Source organism: Amia ocellicauda, chromosome 8 (genome assembly GCF_036373705.1).
Source record: "Amia ocellicauda isolate fAmiCal2 chromosome 8, fAmiCal2.hap1, whole genome shotgun sequence".
Lineage (NCBI taxonomy): Eukaryota > Metazoa > Chordata > Actinopteri > Amiiformes > Amiidae > Amia > Amia ocellicauda.
The window spans coordinates 43,677,535-43,696,789 of record NC_089857.1 but is presented as its reverse complement, the minus strand read 5'-3'; the positions used below and the strand labels follow the sequence as shown (position 1 = coordinate 43,696,789).

The window sequence follows — 19,255 nt, the reverse complement described above, 5'->3', positions numbered from 1 at the left end:
TTTCTGCGTCTGTAGTCCCATATTTGTATATATTTGTCCCTTCTTCGCTGTATTTCAGCAGGAATTCCAAATGGCTTCCTAACCCAGTCCATCACATCCACATTCATATACACACAAATGGCATACATGAATACATTTATATACTCTGAACCTCACAGGGAAGGTAAGCCCGTGAGCGACATATCCGCTAATATTGAGGCAGCTGCGGTCCTGAACATGTATGTAATTTTGAAGGATCTCCCGTGGAGATGAAGCCACTTCTGTAATCAATGTGACACTGAGCATCAGAATCTGTCGTGGTTCTGTACGTCAAATTAACCCCGAATACGCCCCTGACGATGTATTCATCCCACTCTCTGCACTGGGACTGAGTGTGAGCCCCCAAACAATGCTGGTATTTGTGAAACATTCATCTCCGATGCATTGTGGAGCAGATTTCTGAAGGTCTGCTTAATTCTTAATAAGCGATTAATTCCTGGCGCCGACATGTGGGTCACAAGGAGTAGCACGGTCCATAATCGTGTTACACTGTTGATTGTTGAAGCAGAACCACGGACTTCAACTACTTAAGGTGGAAATGCTCATAGTTTTTCAGCAAGTATAATAATAAAGATATATTAGCCAAGGATTATACACAGAAGAGATCCTGTCCAGATTGTTTGTTCTCGTGTTCTTGCTCCAGACAGTAAGGCTTCTCCTTCAGATACATTTCCCATGTCTGGTACTTTGATTCTGCCTGGAAATACTCATCTATTTTTAGGTCGGCAGCCTGTGGTTCTGTCGGATACTCGCTTTAGTGCAAATGGAAAACTTCACTCATTAAACTCAAGCGGTTTCTGATATTTTTGCTAATTTATTAGGCCTATTTCTCAAATATCCATCACTCATTATCTATCACTGTGTGGCCTCCATTCTTGTGAAATTACAGTTAAAAAAAAAAATGTTGTGTACCGTTGAGTTGCCTGAATAGACGAGGGATCATAAAACTGTTACAAGGACAGTTAGCAAATGCAGGAATTGAAAAGTTGCCCTGAATGGGAAGTTTGGTACAATTCATTTTCTGCACCTATTAACAATATAAACAATGGTCAATAGGTTATCGAGTGTATGTTACCCTTAGTCGGGTTTAATTCAAACAGTCTGAATCCATTGTGCTGCTTGTTATTGATCTGAGGCGTTCCCTTGTGGCAAAACCCGATCTGATATTCGCGTAGTGGTTTCAGGAAATACTTTGAGTGCTAATATATTACAGGGAACACCTGGAACAAGCCTGTTTGAGAAGAAGTGAGAACAGACAGTAGCAACTAAGTGATTTTCTCTAGTGTTATCGAGGCCATCGCACCACGTATTTATTTCAGGGAAACATCAAACATCGTTTATCACAGCTTTACTGAAGCAAAGGAAAGGATGAAAGTAAATAGCAGATTTGTATCTCCCGCATTACTCCTGCTTCGATAAAATGAGAAATAATCTCCTCTCTCAAATGATACCGTTCGGAGAAAACTAACATGAAATCTGATGTGCATATCAAATGTAGAGCCATTAAAGCAAACAGCGGGACGGACTGTGCCAAGCACCGCACAGCAATTAATTTCTGCTTTGCTTCTCATCTGTGTGTTCTTGTGTGTATCCAGCTAGCGTGCAGAAATTAAAAGTAACCAGGAAGGAGTTATGAGCAGTTCACATTGTATATATACATCTTAAATTGTGTGAGTTGGTACATTTAATGAAGTTGTCAGTGTACAATAGCCTGAATCAACTTAATAATGTTCTAATAATCAAAACAGAAAAGAGAATTGCTCTACAAAGAGGCATACATTTTTTTCCTCTTCTTTCTTTACTGTATTTCTCAGGCACCTCGGGATATAATACGTCGAGCCTCAGCTCTCTACTCAGCTTGAGGTCAGTGAAGTTCCTGCAAAAAGCTCAGCAGGTCCATTACGCAGAATGCAATACAATAGCTTGTAATGACAGTAAGGGTCGCTCATTTTCTGTAACGTTCCTGGAAAATTGAGTTTCCCTTTATGGGACTGGAAATGAACTCTGCCCTGGCAAACACATCTTGGCTCGACAGCTCGATCCCGAGTCTCGGCAAGAATTCATTTGCTTCTGACAAGGAGAGGAATAGCCGACACTTCACGAACAGCCACCAGTGTTATTATCGCAACACATCCCAGAGCGTCTGAAGAAAAGCCATCTATATCTGAATAGAGGACTAAAAACGAACACAAAAACCTTCCAAATTAGTTTGATACAGCCTGTCAAAATGTCCAGTGATATTAACTGTAAATATCTTATTATGGAATGTGACTTTTGCAAAATAAAATATTATTGAGTAAACCCAAGACCTCAATCGTGCCCTGTTGGATGTGAGCTCCCGGTGAGAGAAAAATGAACGCACTACAATAACTGTGCGAACACAAGAGAGATAACGGGCCCCACCAGACCTCTCCATCACTCAATAAGAGCAGGTAATTAAATTAAAGAACAAACCATTTCCAGTACGAACACTCAGATTCGGGGGCACGATTACAGCATCACAATCCTGTCCCATCCCCTGCGACTGTGTACTGTCATCCCATTTGAATGTAAGGCAGTAGGACTTTTTTATTCGGGGAACCACACACAAGCAGTAAGTGCATATGATATATCCTTCCCAGTCAGTTCTAGGAAGATAGCAAGTCGTCTTCGAGTGGAAGGTTACAGAAAGGAGAAGAAAGCCATTCTGGATTTTGTGTCGGAAAAAAACAAACAAAAAACAGCTTTACAGAAAGTGGAAGATGTTGATATACGAGGACACCAGAAGTGACCTTGAGCGTTATCACCCTCTGCAGGAGCAGCTCCGTCACGTTCGCGGACAGTCCGCATCGCAACACATAAAACCAGCGAACGCGGGATGAGACGAAACGCACAGAATGCGCCGATCTGTGTTCCAGGAAAGATATAATTTGCAATTGTGTTTAAGATTGATTTCATTCCACAGAGACATAAATCTGGTCAGACAGTGTGGTAGCCGTGTTTGGATTTTTGGTTGGCTTTGTTCACAGTGTAAACTATGTGCCCAGAGCTATTTCATGCTGACCGCTGGCAGTCGTGTCAAAAGATCTGGCCAAGCATCATCAGAGCCCACGGAGAGTGCCGCGGCAGTGTCTTGGCTCAGTGACCGGGCACCCATGCCATGCGGGTTACCGTTTAGATTTTGTTTTCCTCATCAGACCAAGGCCCCCCGAGGACCACTCTGAATGGGCGGCTGCTGTCTGCTCTTGCCCCTGGAACCACAGGCCTCTCTTGTGCCCCCGAAACGAAGACCGCTGACCTTCACACAAAACACACAGACACGCACGGGTGGAGATTGAAAAGTTAATTTACATCCCACACTCACTCCATCGCCCGGCGCCCAATCGCATCCCTGTACAGACGCCCTTTTACCCAGCGGCCTTCAGGACACGAACCCTGCGTGTTGCTAACACATACTTGTAAAAAGAAAAGCAACACAATTTGACTGCTCCTTTTACAATGAATATTACAATCCGTAACAGAAAAGGCCAAACACTCTCCGGCCTTTGGCTGTTATTGACCCTGACTGCTGTTTTACACCTGAGGAATTCACAAATGTATTACATTTAAGACCATGGAGTGAATTCTTAAAGGCTATTAAATTGAAAGACTACAACAATAACCTCCCTCCCTCCCCACACGCCAAAAAAGCATATTAATCCAACACGGTAAGCAATTGCAGCTGAACGGGTTCCTTTGGGGCTGCACACATCTCTGGCTCCTCAGCTACAACCCAACACAGATACAGAGGTCACTGTTCGCACTCACGTCGCACATTCATTCAGGACTGTGCCCCGCAAAGAAAACACACTAATTACACCATATGTGATGAAGCACTTTCAGTGACACACAGCTTAAACATTTAATGTATCTCCCTCTTCCCTCCCAATGCAGAAAGAGCGATATTCACTCCCCTGGGTTCTCTACAACATTCAATCTGAGCCCCTCTCTACCCTGCAGAGTTAATGAAACCGCAGTTGCGCCCCATTCCCCTGCTCGCCCTTTAGGATAAAAAAAAGCTGGTGCCACATTAAATCAGTTGTTAAACTACGGTTTCAATTCATCTGCTCCACTGAGCTGCAAAGAAAGCCTTCGTTTCAGTAGAAATTGTACAATCGGGGGAGAGTCCACCTCACCGCGGTGCCGTCTGCCGTATCGACCCACTCCTCGGAGTCAGAAGGAGTTTAAAACAGGAATGAATAAACAACTAACTAACTAAATCCTATATACACATCAGAACATGTCTGAGCAAGGGGAAGAGAGAGATTTTCCATGTAGACATGTTTTTGTGTGAGTCAAAACGGTAACACATTGTTTCCAGTGACTGAAACATGGATGCTCACCTTAATTTCGTTCATGTATGTAACCTAATCCCAGGGAAGGCCTGGAAGCAGATCTATAAGGCTAGGAGATCATCTCATTGAAATACAACAAACCCTTCGACACAAAAGTCATTGTTTACCAGAGCGTTGTAAAGTCCGCTGTACTGGGCATGGCTTTAGCTTGCAATGGACAACCTGCAGTAAATTAAGTCAGGATGGTGATGTTTTCTCCCCGAATAAGGTGGTCCAGGAGTTAAGGGTAGGGGCTTGACACCATGGGGGCAAATAGCAACCCAACACAGAAATTACACATCACAGTAAACCGTGCACTGCAGCTTTTACTGCCGCTTCCGTTTGTTTGTTTTTGAAGCATAACCATATATCTGCTGTCATCACCTGTCAGAGTATATGATGAGGAAACGTATACACTATTCCACTCCGAAAATAAATACACAAACAAATGTCACAGGCAGTATTTTTTTCCCTTTCAATTTCATTTAAAGCCAATGCCAAAAGAAAAAAAAAATCCAATCTCTCGGCGGCTTTTTTTCTATCATTAAGTATGAAATTACTTTCAGTTTGTATCCTGGCGCATCACTCACCTTGAAAGTGACACACCGCAGATAAGACTCTCTGTTGATACATCAATAACAACCCGAGGAACAAAGCGCGGCGTTCCTGCTCAAGATTATGAATAAAAATGAATGGCTGCCAAGTCAAGCACATCACTTACAGCTATTTCAGACTCAAACGCGGTCGCCGCTCCAGGTCTCGTCTCTCCGGAGCGGCCGGCTCAATTCCACCGGCTCGAAAACCCCGATCAGTTATTGATGCTTTCTGCTCTCTAAAGTGCCTTTTGTTCTCAACACGTATCTCGTTTTAGAAAACACAAACTGGAATAGATTTTCTTCAGATTGCAATCTACGTTGATAACAAATACAGTGACTGGACTATCTATTCAGTATCTCTCTACGGGCAGCAATATTCCAGCTCCACATAGTGTAGTTTAATGTGATCTAATATTCCCCACAGAAACAGGCTCCATTTCCATTATCCTCCGAATGGGCCTTGTTGGAGTGTCTGGTCCATGAATCATGACATCATTACACAGTGATGGTCCTGAAATCACTCTCCTCGTTAAACGCAGATCCCACTGGCCGAGTTTCACTGCTCCGCTTTGGAAGTGGCCAAATGGTTTCAGGAAGACTATTTAAAAACACTTAGCTAATGGACTTTCTATACGTCTGTCTAGCCCTAATGACAATAGTCATTACCCACAGAATGACAATGATGATAACAATTATGGCTGAATTAAGCAGAATACTATAATGTCAAAGAGGCTTCGGAGCTGAGTGGGATAATCCTGCCAAAACCGGCGGGCTGTTTTTCTGGTGGCTCTACTGATCTTTACCGCTGTTTAGGTGTATTAAAAATACACATCCTGCCATATATTGGATGCATTATCAATCCAGGATTTTAAATTACGATAATCAAAATGTGTGGCCTTTCACAACTATTCAGTGCATGCAGTATATATTTCTAATTACTCTGGAAACAGTATTTAACGTCTTTATTCTACAGCTGCGTTTGGTCAGTCCTGAACTCAGTGCAGCTCAGACACTTATAAACCCAAATATTACATTTCACTGCAGAAGGTTTATTAAAGCACTTCCCTTGAAGCTGTCACGTCCCTAATTGGAAGCCTCCTGTCCCGAAATCCTTTCCAACTCTCTCTGACTACAATTCAAGACAAAAGTATTGATCTGGACCCACTACTTCCACCGAGCTTGATTTCACAAACATGTTTTATAACTAGAAAGCAGAATATGAGTAAAAAGGCAATGCATTTCATTAGGTTGACCTGAACAGAAGATTCACAACCCTGATTAGCACTAATCTCGGACCACTCTACCTAAAACAACACCGGCTCTAGTTCTCAGTCTGAAAATCCGAACGTATCAGTGAAACAATTTCCTCCCCGCGAAAGTGTTCAGCACGGCTACGCTACAGAAGTCCCCAATATTGCACTGTAAAATTGAAAACGACAAACATAATGTGTTATGATGATGGCGGTGGCCATATCATGCGAGAATCAATCTTCGAGACGTAAATAAAAGCAAATAATGCAGCTGTTTCCACTAAACCTCGCTTCATGCTGATGTCAGCCCTCGTTCGGCACACTTAGCGCGCGGTTAGAGGTGAGCGCAATGAAAATAAATCCCGCGGATGTGAAAGATGAGTCGCAGGTCTTTACAATCCTGTCACTCGCCCAGATGAAAACAAAGAAAGAAAACTCTCTCACGCTCAATATGATTGCCAAAGCAGACCAAAGGCAATATTTCTTAACCGTAATAGAAATAAGAGAAGGAGCGAGTGGGTGGGGGGTGCAAAGGACTTCTGGGACCTGATGGGTTGGTATTAATGCCTTCTGAGAACCTCGAAGGAAGACACTTCGAAGGAATAATGTACAGGCTTGACGTGCGCAGAAAGTGACAGGAAAGGAAAACTTCCGACACCAGAACTCAGGAGGGACCGAAGCCCTTCACGTCCTGATGGCAAAGAGCTCAGCTGAGACCCAACACCCGAGTATGAGTGGTTCAGTGAATGGCTGGAGAAAGCAGTAATGCGGAGTGGATTCATAACAAACGACAAAAAACATACAATTACTGCATTCATTAAAGAAAAGAAAAAAATAGCTGCAAAGATATACTCGGAAGCTTTGTTGTAGGAACTAGACTAATAGTCCTATAGTTCTTCAGATGTTCTTTGTCCTATGCAGTGAAATTTGCAGAATAGGCTACTCTTTTTATCACATTTTCTCCTTTCAAGAGAAAGACGACAAGAAAATGCACCTGGAGAAGTCCTAATGGAAGAAAGAGTGAAACAGATTACACCTTAAGGAGACTGCGCTGTCCTAAACGGATTCAATCCAGGAGGCGACCACACTTTCTGGGTGCAGAAGTCATCTCAATGGCAAAGTGGAAAGAAGGAAACTAATGAGGAAACCAAACAAGCCGATCGATGTCACGAACCTCAGAGATCATCAACCAGAGAACAAATTAGAAATGGAGAACTGATTTAGTGATCTTCATGACCAACAAGAAGACCGAGATGCATCACAGCGGTTCGATAAAATAACGCCCGACACTGTGGGAATTTGAAGCAACTAGCACATCACCAGAAGATGAAAAGATCTCTGAAGGAACAAGACAACATCCGAAGAAGAGCCATAACCCAAAACCCCAAATCGATCGTTAATTGCAGTGAGCTGTGCACAAGTGTTAGGAAACATCACTGAAGATGTGAGGAAGTCTAACATCAACCTAATTACAGAAACCTTTGAAAATAATGGGAACATCCAAAATGCAAAACAACGCCTTCCAATATGAATGAATCAAATCATGGCCATGAAAAATTATGAAAGAGGTTTACCTTGACAACAGGATTCAGCAGCACAACTCCCGACTTTTTGGTAATAACTTGCTTTGTAGTATAATGGTGCTCTATTAGTTGAGGAATCGTCGGAAAACCAGTGCCTTCAAATCGATACTGATTCTGTGGAGGTGAAAAAGACAACGACAGGAGCATGAGAGCCAAACAAAACTCAAGAAACAGACAATGAACAATTCATCTTCAGCGAGTCCCGAGATGACAAATAAAGTCTTGTTCGTGTAAGTTGCGTGTGATCATGCGAACAGCTCTTATTCCGTTCGCCCGGTTTTCCTGCACGGATGTTCTTCCCGATACTCACGTCTGCAAACTGGATGATGAAGTGCCGGCGCTGGCCGTCCGAGAAGACCGAGAGCACGTACTCGCCCGGCTTGCCGTGGCTCTCGCGCACCAAGAAGTCCCCCTGCTGCTTCAACAGCTCCTGTGCCTCGATCCGGGGGATGGCGCCGTGGTACCACTCCTGGTCCCCCAGGGGCTTCTCGCTGGTGGGGATCACATCAAAGAACTGGATGGGGAAAACAAAACAAAAAAACGGATGCTGAGATACCTGGTTCTACCTCTACCTCGGGTTCAACACTTACGCTTAAGAAGTAACGCATGAGAAAGGAGTCTATGTGGACTCCTCACTTTCTCCATCCAAACAACGTGGGGAAGCAATAAAAAAGGCAAACAGAGTTTGTCAAAAGTGTAGAATTGAGAACAAGGGCAGTGATGTTCAGACTGTACAATGCACTAGTTAGAGCTCATCTGGATACTGTGGACAGTTCTGGGCTCCACACTTCAAGAAAGATATCGCTGCTCTAGAGGCAGTTCAGAGGAGAGCAACCAGACTTATTCCAGGTCTGAAGGGAATGTCCTACTGAGAGACTGAGGACCTGAACCTTTTCACCCTGGAACAGAGGAGACCACGTGGGGACTTGATCCAAGTCTTCAAAATCATGAAAGGCATCGACCACATCAAACCAGAGGAGCTTTTCCAGATCAGCAGGGACACACGCACCCGGGGACACAAATGGAAATTGGGCTTCAAGGCATTCAAGACTGAAAACAGGAGACACTTCTTCACACAGAGAGGCGTCTCAATCTGAACAAACTCCCCAGCGATGTGGCTGAAGAGACAATTTGGGAACATTCAAAAACAGACTGGATAGGATCCTTGATCACTTAGTTATTAATGGACACCAAACGAGCACGATGGGGCGAATGGGCTCCTCTCGACTGGACACTGTCTTATGTTCTTAACACTCAACTGTGTCAAAAGATGGGAAACTAATAATATCACGCACCTATCTGGCAAGACAAGAAAGAGAAATCACAGTCCACAGCACGACACACTGTGATGCAGTGACAGGAGTAGATGGTGTGTGTTTAATACACATATACATTGAAAGTAAAACAGGAAATATTTTCTGACACAAGACAGCTTGTTGTGAGCCCCCGACTGAAGTCCTCCTCAGAGAAGCCATTTCAAGCACATGGTTTTCTTTGATAAAGCATTACCTAAACTAATTAACACCAGACACAGAAACTAATTTACAAGCCCACATGTTTTTTTTTCTAAACAGTCACAATTCCTCATCTTTCCAGCCTGAGAAACGGCGTCTCACACCATAGAGTCGGTTGTACATGCCTGTCAAGCACAGTATTGCACTCAGCTTGTCGCACCTTCTTCCTGATATTCAATTAATCAAATGTATTTTTTTAAGGTCTAAGATGAAGCAAAGAATAAACACACATATAGAGAGATGAAACCATAACTCTAATATTTGGGTTCGTAAAGAAGAATCAACATGCTCATGTGCTTTAATTTGGCAACTGCTCTGAAATCAGTTTCCTTCAAGTAAACTTCAATCTGGGCGCTGTCAAATGTGATTACACCATCTCTGCCTCAAATGCAGAGGAGGGGCTTTGGGAGACAGGAAGTTAAGCATGGAGGGGGAATAATTGGCAATAACTCCTGTAATACCGCGTGTCCTTGGCATGGCTAATTGATCCTGATACAACGAGTTCCCATAACTGTCTCTGCGCGTCTCGTGCCAGCAGCCCCGGATCTCCGCACAAGGTATCCTGGGGGGTCGGTAATGAGTTCTCCGTGCTGTAGCGTGTGATACATGGGTGGGCCACGCTTTCCGTTCTCGGCATACACCGCGATCCCAGGCGCTCTTTTTAAAAGAATAAAGAGCTGTTTTCAATCTTAAAATTTCACGTTTCGGCACAGGAGGTCAGAGCGCAACTGTGATCCGTGGACAGGGTCTGAAGCTCGACATCACTTTATGAAAACATCAGCTACTCACCGACGACGAGCCCAGGACGGACTTCGGGGAGCGTATGATCCCAGCGATGGAGTGGCGCAAGGTGTCGAACTTGGAGATCCTGTCTTTGCTTTTGTCCTGCAAGACAAACACGTAACATTTATTTTTCTGTGGCAAACATATACGATCGGTGGATTCATTGCGTCTGAAAGGTTTTAAAAAGCACATTTAAGAATACAAATAGACAACACTCTACTATAGAGGTAAACAATATGATTTATTTACAGAGAAACAATAAAAGCAGCTCAGTTTGTGTGTTGTATTGGCTCTCCCTCAGCGAATAGGGGTGAAAAGGCAGATCGATCATCAGTGTCACTCCAGCATCTGTCAGATCTGAAGGGCAACGACCCAACGAGACTGAAAACGTGGCAAACTCAGAGTACCCCGGGGCACAAGCATCTGCCCCCAGGCCAGTTTTCTAGTGGAGATCTAGGATTGAGACTCCTCCGGTGAATTGCCCCGAGATGTTGCTGATTTATTTATTTTCAGCCCCAAGCTTGGCTGCCCTCGCCTGCGCTTGTGTGAGAAAGTGTGTCCGGTCTGTCTCTCTCATTTGATCTCTTCAAGCAAAAGGGATACTCAGCTGATCCCCCAAATCCCCGCCAACCACAAGATGACTGTGTTTAGAGGGATGGCATGAGTTTGGCGTGGGGTAATAAGTCGAGGGTGTCCCAGACGTGTTCTCTGAGCAGAGGGTGCAGGGATAAAACTGCCCCGGGCAAGGTGTGAGTACTCTTTCTCCCGAGGGGGCGGTGGCTGGGGGGCTATAAAAGCACAGCACACACTGAGCGCTCGCTCTCTCGCGCTCTCTCTCTCTCTCTCTCTCTCTCTATCTCCACCCCCCCCCCCTCCATATACAGCTCCGAGCGGCCCTCTGAATCATGGGCCCTTCGAGATAACAGGTTCCCGTCCGCCGACAGGTCAATTCTTACATCAAGGGATTAAAGACACATGCGGGGGTTCGCAAGGGCTGGGGATGAGCGGCTCGTTTCTCACGTCTCAGGTAATGACGAGATAAAGGAGCTGTTTCACACAAACGGATCGCGGGGATTAGCGGCAGCTAAATGACTGCCACGGGAGTCGCTGTTCGAACAATGCTTCCTGAGGTTGGGCAGCCAGAGCAGGAGGACATCAGTGGGCGCCCGTCTACTGCTCTCAGCGGCGGTGCCTGCTGGGACGGCCCGAGGCTCTGGTGATGGGCCCTGTTTCATACAGTATTTGTTACTTGTTATTTTCCTGAAATTGTTGTCCAGCCAATAACTGGAGGAGTTAAAGGATCAGTGAAACTAAACCACTGGCAGTTCTGTCACTCTGCAAGGCCGGTATATCTGGCCCCTTCTCGTACGTCTCTAACCTGCATGGCCGGGTAATTCGTTCTTCACGGCTGCCTGGTGTCTCGCCCGGTCTCCAAGGTCTGACCCGAGACCATCTGGCACCGAATACCTGAAAAGCTCAGCCCACACACTCCGCAGGGACCTCTAGTGCCGCCCATCGGCCGACAACCACACACCACAACGGATCTGGAGAAGGGAGAGCACAGCGGTGTGCCAAACGAGAGTACCAATCAAGTGTTTATTTCCACTCCAAGCGCGGGACACTAAAGCTCGACACACAATCAGCCCACAGAACTAGATTCCCGCGAGGCTGTGTCTCTCCAGTGGCTTCTGGACATTCAAGAGCTCACCAACCGACGGTCAAGCATTCCGTTGCCCGAATTCATGTCCTCGTAATTTAACTAAATAAGAACTGTGGAAAGCACCTCACTTCGTCAACACAACAGCTGGCTGCAGTCGGCACAGAGAGCGCCAACTGAGTGGTGTGAGCTTTTAAAATACATTTCATTAATACAATGCTTCCTCAGAAAAACAAGTCTAACTTCATGCAGAGTTTATTTTTCTATTACTAAATGACTAGAAATAAGACCCCTTTACAAGCAAGTCCAAGAAATCAAATCTGAGGAACGGTTTGATCATCGTGGCTGAAGAGAAATTGTGAAAATTGACCTCACACTGCCATCTACTGGTGGATGCCGGTGGTGCCTGAGAGAGAACTTAGGCACGGAGAAGTTGTGGGCGACACCTGGCAGATGAAATTCAATGTGGACAAGTGCAAGGTAAAACATGCAGGTAACAGAAATGTCCACTATAATGACACTATGGGAGGAATAGAACTAGATGAAGTAACACATGAGAAAGACCTATGAGTCTACGTGGACTCCTCACTTTCTCCATCCAAACAATGTGGGGAAGCAATAAAAAAGGCAAACACAATGCTAGGGTATATTGTCAAAAGTGTAGAATTGAGAACAAGGGCAGTGATGTTCAGACTGTACAATGCGCTAGTTAGAGCTCATCTGGATACTGTGGACAGTTCTGGGCTCCACACTTCAAGAAAGATATCGCTGCTCTAGAGGCAGTTCAGAGGAGAGCAACCAGACTTATTGCATGTCTGAAGGGAATGTCCTACTGAGAGACTGAGGAACTGAACCTTTTCACCCTGGAATAGAGGAGACTACGTGGGGACTTGATCCAAGTCTTCAACATCATGAAAGGCATCGACCACATCAAACCAGAGGAGCTTTTCCAGATCAGCAGGGACACACGCACCCGGGGACACAAATGGAAATTGGGCTTCAAGGCATTCAAGACAGAAAACAGGAGACACTTCTTCACACAGAGAGGCGTCACAATCTGAACAAACTTCCCAGCGATGTGGCTGAAGAGACAATTTGGGAACATTCAAAAACAGACTGGATAGGATCCTTGATCACTCAGTTATTAATGGACACCAAACGAGCACGATGGGGCGAATGGCCTCCTCTCGATTGGACACTTTCTTATATTCTTCTTCTTACAAGGAGCTACAAGTTGAATCCATTATGATGCAGTGAGAGTGTAAATGAAGGAGGAACACAGCTCAAAGCACGCTGCCTTATATAAACACATGCCCAGGAATATGACACACGTGTTGAATGGCTCTGACGAGTGCGATGCGCTGCGACAGAGACACTCACCATGGAGTTGACCGACCGCGCGTCCTCCTCGTAGTTGACCACCGGCGGGGGCTCCTTCCCCTCGTTGTCCTGCATCTTCTGTTCCAGGAGGTTCTTCTGGGTGCTCAGCTTGGCCTCGGTGCATCGCAGCAGCTGGATGGTCTGCTTCAGCTCCTCCAGGGCTTGTTTCTGACTGAGCAGCAACACGATGCTGGAAGACACAGGGTGGAGGGTTAGGGGGTAGACACATCCCTCTGCCCTGGCTCTGGGGTAGATCCCCGCCACAATGGATTCACGAGGGGTGTGGTGCAGTTCCCACCGATTCAGCTTTCCCCTGTATTGGTTTGTATGTAAATGAAAAGACTTGCAGGTCCAGGACCCTGATTGTCCACTAGGTGGCAATATACTTCAAGTGTGTGTGTGTGTGTGTGTGTGTGTGTGTGTGCGTGTGAGTGGTATAGATCTACAAAAGTCTACAAAACATGTGAGGACACGGCCTGGTATGAACGATGGGGGTCTACCAGGACAGAGCTCCTTCCCTGCGGCACGAGCAGGCAAGAAATTGTGCCTCTGAACATTGTAATTTGTTTAAAATATATATTTGAAACTGTATGCTTTTAAACCTCCCTGCAGCCGAGCAGGGTGTCTCCGGTCTCAGAGCTCGTTTGCTCCTCACACAGAAACTCGCTCGGCTCAGAATGCTCTCCAAATAAGGCCCAGTCAAGTGTCCCGACATCAGATCTCACACAGATCAAACACGAGGAATGTGATGAGAAAACCCCCCCCCCCCACACACACACACACACACACACACACACACACACACACAGCGGCTCACATGCCTGGGAACCATTTATGGTATGAAAGCAGGGTGAGGGAGCAGAGCGGGTCAACGTGTCCAGAGGACTGGGAAGAGTGGGGGGGGGGGACCCCGGCGGAGATCTGCATCTTTGGTGGGAATAAAAGTATCGTAATCGAATCCCCGTGCCTACTGTTCGAATGTACAGAGCCTCACATGTTCACAAGCACGCGAGAGAGGGTCGGTGCGATACATACTCCGATTTCTTTTCGCAGGACTTGGTCGACTCCTCGATCTTCTTCTCCAAGTCCTGCATCAGCTCCTCCTTGCTCTGCAGGCTCTGCTGGGTCAGGCCCAGTTCGTCGGACGTTGACTTCAGCCTGCGGACGGAGAGAGCGGACACAGACAGGCCTGTTCATAATCACTGGGGATCTCTAGTCCCTGACATTGTTTGTTGCCATTTTGTTTTTGTCCTTTTTTATTTGTTTGCTTTTTCTCTTCTAGTTCCATCTAATGTTTATCAGAAGTGTTTTTAATACTTACAACATGCATAAAAACTGTCTCTATAAACACAGTGATGAAAATACTATTTAAGGACTCTGCGTTCTTCTACACTTCACTGTGTTTACTTTCCATTTTAAAACAGTGTTTACGCTTTCGATTGATTCTCCGCTCGCCTGCGAACGTCCCAGCAGCTCCAACTACACATCAGAGGCCGATGATAAGATAAGGCCGAATGGAAAATAATGCCATGTCCGTATGGATTGTCCAGGACAGGACTTTAACCTTACAGCTCATTTTATCTCCAGTATTTCCACTCACACTGCTTGTAAACTGTCTGCCGTCAGATTATTCCACAGGATCTCGTTCGCTTGCAGGTTCTCCGTCTCCTCCAGGAGAGAAACGTCAAACTCTACAGCCGGCTGTTTGACTTCCGGCGATCTGTTGAAAGACATTTCGGACGACATGCCGTTTACTAAGGTCCGGAGCTCAAGTAATGTGAAGCCATTTCCACAATAAAACAGGGCAGTTATTAAAGTTATTAAATGGATAATACGAGTAGTTTACTTCGCAACACATTGAGATATTCTCAAAGTACTCAACTTTTACAATAGGCCGATTATCGTTAATATAATCCAAGCGCCGCACCTGCAAACCTCGATGAAACTGTCATACTCTGTGGTCGGGTCGATCTGCTCTATGGACGTGTGGATCTCCTTGTGAACGTTGACGATTTCATCTGACAACAGGCTGGTGATTTCGCTATACTCTTCCAAAATCCCTTTCCTGGAAACAAACAATCAAACCAGAGAAATAAGAATACAAACCGTCTCAGTCCAATACAGACCCGTGCCAAAACTGCAAATTCCTTCATTTCTTTTTATTATAAAATTCTGGATTGAAAATATTACAAAGAGCTACAAACGTGCCCTTAAATGATTCTTTCATGTTATTCGGGGAATCCCTGGTACACACATCTACACAATTGGTGTGATATATAAAACTGTAGTAATTGATGCTGTACTTTTTCGCTGCAGTATTGTAGCACTTTACAACATTATAAGCCATCAGGATTTCTATACACTACAGGTCAGAGGTTTGGAAGGAAGGAAGAAGAGTTAATTCCAATCCGTGACACCATAAAACATACCTTTAAACTGTACTGGCATTTATTTTTACATTTTATGATACATATATCGTCGAGATCCCCACACACCCGTGCACAACACATATAATACATTATTAACAAGTATACAATAAAATACCAATAAAGTGATCAGCTTCTATGATATGATTGTTGCTAGATGTACAATTTCCTGTCTATTAATGTTCTTTTGATATTTTAAGTAGCGAACAATCCTGGGCTGCTCAGCTGTCTTTATTGCAGTTGTTTCATTGTTTCAGATTGATGTTGGTGTTGGTGGCAGAATCATTTTATTGTTCTTAACTAAAACTAATCTCCAAATGCCACATTGGCGAACAGGCCTGTTTGTTAGATGCTTTGTCGGGAATTTGGAGACGCGGTGGAGGTGCAAATTGACAGGTGCTGGGAGGGGGGAGGACATGTCACACAACAAGGAGATGTCATCCCTCCTAAACCTTTGTTATTAACTCCAAGTGCGCAATTATAATTTCCAGCTAAAGCTCAATTTTCCTACAGTGACAAAGAAAATAACTGAAGGAAATCCCATGGAACGGCCATGTCTAATAAGTGTGATAGTTACTGCTGTGTCACCATCTGTGAACAAGAGCACAGCGGCTGTCACAACCTGGAGCCTTCTGGCTGTAGGACGCCAGGTCATAAACACACGCTTCTTGTACTTGTCTGCAGTAGGAATCAAATCTAGATACACAAAATAAATAAACCTGAACACAGTATCTATATCAGATATGGCCAGGATTTAAAAGTGAAAAGCGGTGTTACAGTGCCACAGGGATCATACCAGTGTGACGGAAACAGACATGCAAAAAACAGCAAAACATGCCTGTGTTTGATATCTGCTACACACACAGAGACACACAGATGCACAGAGAGACCTACTGAACTCAGCCAATCAGAAGCTGGTCAGCCGGCCACACAGCCTATGATCAATAACTTCCTTTTCAAGAGCTCTCCCACATTCTCCCAAAAACTCGGAAGGGAAAGAAACACACAGATCTAAAGACAATGAAGAGGAGACTCACACTGCACTTATCATCTCCTCTTGCATCGTCTGCAGTGAGTCCAGCAGCTGCGGCAGGGTGGCGTCGTGGTACAGCTCCTGGTGCAACTGGGCACTGCGCACCGCCAGCACGTACTGGTTGTGGAGGTTGTGCAGCTTCATGGTGGCCTTGTCGTAGCGCTCCCTGGCCTTCTCCGGCTCTTTCCCTGGATGGGAGAGGGTCAGAGGTCAGAGATGGGCGAGGGTTTCATTTCAAATTGTTCCATTTTATGAGAACTATACAGTGATATGATAAAAACACATTAAAACAACAACCACAATGCACATGTATAAACCAGAGGAGCTTTTCCAGATCAGCAGGGACACACGCACCCGGGGACACAAATGGAAATTGGGATTCAAGGCATTCGAGACAGAAAACAGGAGACACTTCTTCACACAGAGAGGCGTCACAATCTGAACAAACTCCCCAGTGATGTGGCTGAAGAGACAATTTGGGAACATTCAAAAACAGACTGGATAGGATCCTTGATCACTTAGTTATTAATGGACACCAAACGAGCACGATGGGGCGAATGGGCTCCTCTCGATTGGACACTTTCTTATGTTCTTATGTATAGACTTGGAAGTGTTGTAGGAGCTGGATGTACAGAGAGTTGGGTTTATCGGTGAGAATGTGGGAATGTTTGGTGAGGGCCAAAGAAACAGCACCAGATGTTAAAACTGTGGTCACTTATGCTCTTATTGATCGAAAACACGGTGGGAAAGTTTTCTTTTTCATTGTACTAGAGCCCAGAGAGGAAGAACGAGTGACACAATCCCTATGCATTGGTGTAACATTGTCATGGAAAGTGAGCTTGTATAAAAAAGTAAACTTCTCTACTGGAGCAAATTTGAGGAAATACAAGTGATAACACCACTCTTTTGTTTACCTATCAAATTACAAACGGTTGCGTTTTGTAATTTCCAGACGAGTTGTCAGAAAGGTCTCGGAGGAAAGAGCAGGGAAGCATATCAGCGTAACACAAAGTTCGGAAGCCCACGGATGAAGCACTTTAGTCTAACGTCTGTTAGAATCAGAAACACAGAAATCAGCAGTCACACAGAGAACAGGTATAGCAGGCGATGCAACAAGGAGAACACAGTGTAAAAGGGAGATTGGATACATTTCTCCTCCAATGAAGCACTGCTTGACTATAAGCTTTACAACTATCTGAAGTCGTATGTAGAGAAGGAAACACACTCCACGAAACTGTGGCTGACACTTTTACAACTTTTACAGCAGGACAAGTGGCCCAAATACAACGCCCCCTCTAAGCTCCTCAATACTGAATCACGGGAAGGATTTTATGAAGCAAATTAATGTCCAGCAGGACTTTGCCGAGATCGCAGAAATCATTTTATTTCCAAGTCCAAAGCTGATTAGGCCCCGGCCCTCTGGAGAGCATCGAATGAGTCAGAGACAGAGAAATCCCCCCGGGCATGGCTGGATGTGCTCTAATCCCTCTGTGACTCTGAGCTGGTAGCAATTGTGTCTTTTTCACAAGATTGAAAATCCTCCTTCATTAGCAAAACCTTTGTGTTTGTTTTATTGTCGTCCTGTTTTAAAAACAAACAAGCAGGGTCTGTCTGAAACAGATTCAATATTCACATGCACTGGACTGTTCATGTGTCATAACATGCACTTCATCACGGGAGCATGCACACAATAGAACACAATTTCCCCCCCTGATGCAAGAGCTACTGCAAACTCACTTTTATCATCATGTGCAAAGAACAGAATATAATAATGAACTGCATCACATGCATGCAAAATAGATCACAGCTTTTTTAATAATAAATCAATCCTCGTTATCATAAAAACAAAACATTTAAAAGAGCAATAAATGAAAAAAGGCCTGTCCTAGGTTCTCTCTGATCACAGGGGTTGCAAATTGGTCTGGTTTCAAATAGGAACACAAGGCTTCTAATGTCGATCTTAGAATAATATTTCCCTGGCGAATAAGTCACTATTTACGTATTACATATTCGTAACAACCGATGTTTAAACGATATTTACTGAATTCTTAAATAAGAGTACGCATCTGGGGAAAATGCCAAAATGCCAAGTGTACACCTGCCCACATTTGCAAACCTTAACCAAGGGACAAAGGGCTGTTTGTAGATGGATTGATTCATCATTTGTTTTTTAACTGAAATAAAATACACTTCTGCTAATCACATGCTGTGTTCGGGGAGGTACGTTGTTTTTGATTATATGGACATTATCTAATATGTAAATTACTTTTACAATCCCTTTACTGGGTATAAACCACAACTGGTTTCTTCCTGTTCCTAGAAGCGCAATCAGGTCGGGCAGTAAAAGGAGTCGTATCTTCTCATCATGTCTCATTGCTGCGTGAGAGGCCGTGTGTTCGAATGCTGGTATGTGTCGAATGACGAATACACAAGGAAACATGAGACCACTTCAATGCAGATTAACTCAGACTTTCTAAATGTCCTGAATATATAGGTGTGAGCAAGCAATGGATACAGGACAGATCCCTCAATCACCCTGGAGTTGTTACAAGCACAAAGCATGCAAGTCATACGCAATCCACCCGCAAAAACCACTGCAGATGCACAAACTCACCGCACGTTTTAAGCTGTTCCTCTGGTTA

At 44.7% G+C, this 19,255-nt stretch overlaps 1 protein-coding gene across 1 annotated transcript in view; it reads right to left on the bottom strand.

Annotated features, from left to right (window-relative positions):
- Positions 1-19,255, bottom strand: part of fer (fer (fps/fes related) tyrosine kinase) — a 57,608-nt gene that overhangs the window by 22,997 nt on the left and 15,356 nt on the right. Inside the window, exons 5-12 of the mRNA XM_066711578.1 lie at positions 16,618-16,801; positions 15,082-15,219; positions 14,755-14,874; positions 14,190-14,312; positions 13,155-13,344; positions 10,124-10,219; positions 8,131-8,334; positions 7,812-7,934 (exon numbers count right to left, since the gene is read on the bottom strand). Of these exons, the coding sequence (XP_066567675.1) occupies positions 7,812-7,934; positions 8,131-8,334; positions 10,124-10,219; positions 13,155-13,344; positions 14,190-14,312; positions 14,755-14,874; positions 15,082-15,219; positions 16,618-16,801 (1,178 nt within the window). The remainder of the gene's footprint in view (positions 1-7,811; positions 7,935-8,130; positions 8,335-10,123; positions 10,220-13,154; positions 13,345-14,189; positions 14,313-14,754; positions 14,875-15,081; positions 15,220-16,617; positions 16,802-19,255) is intronic.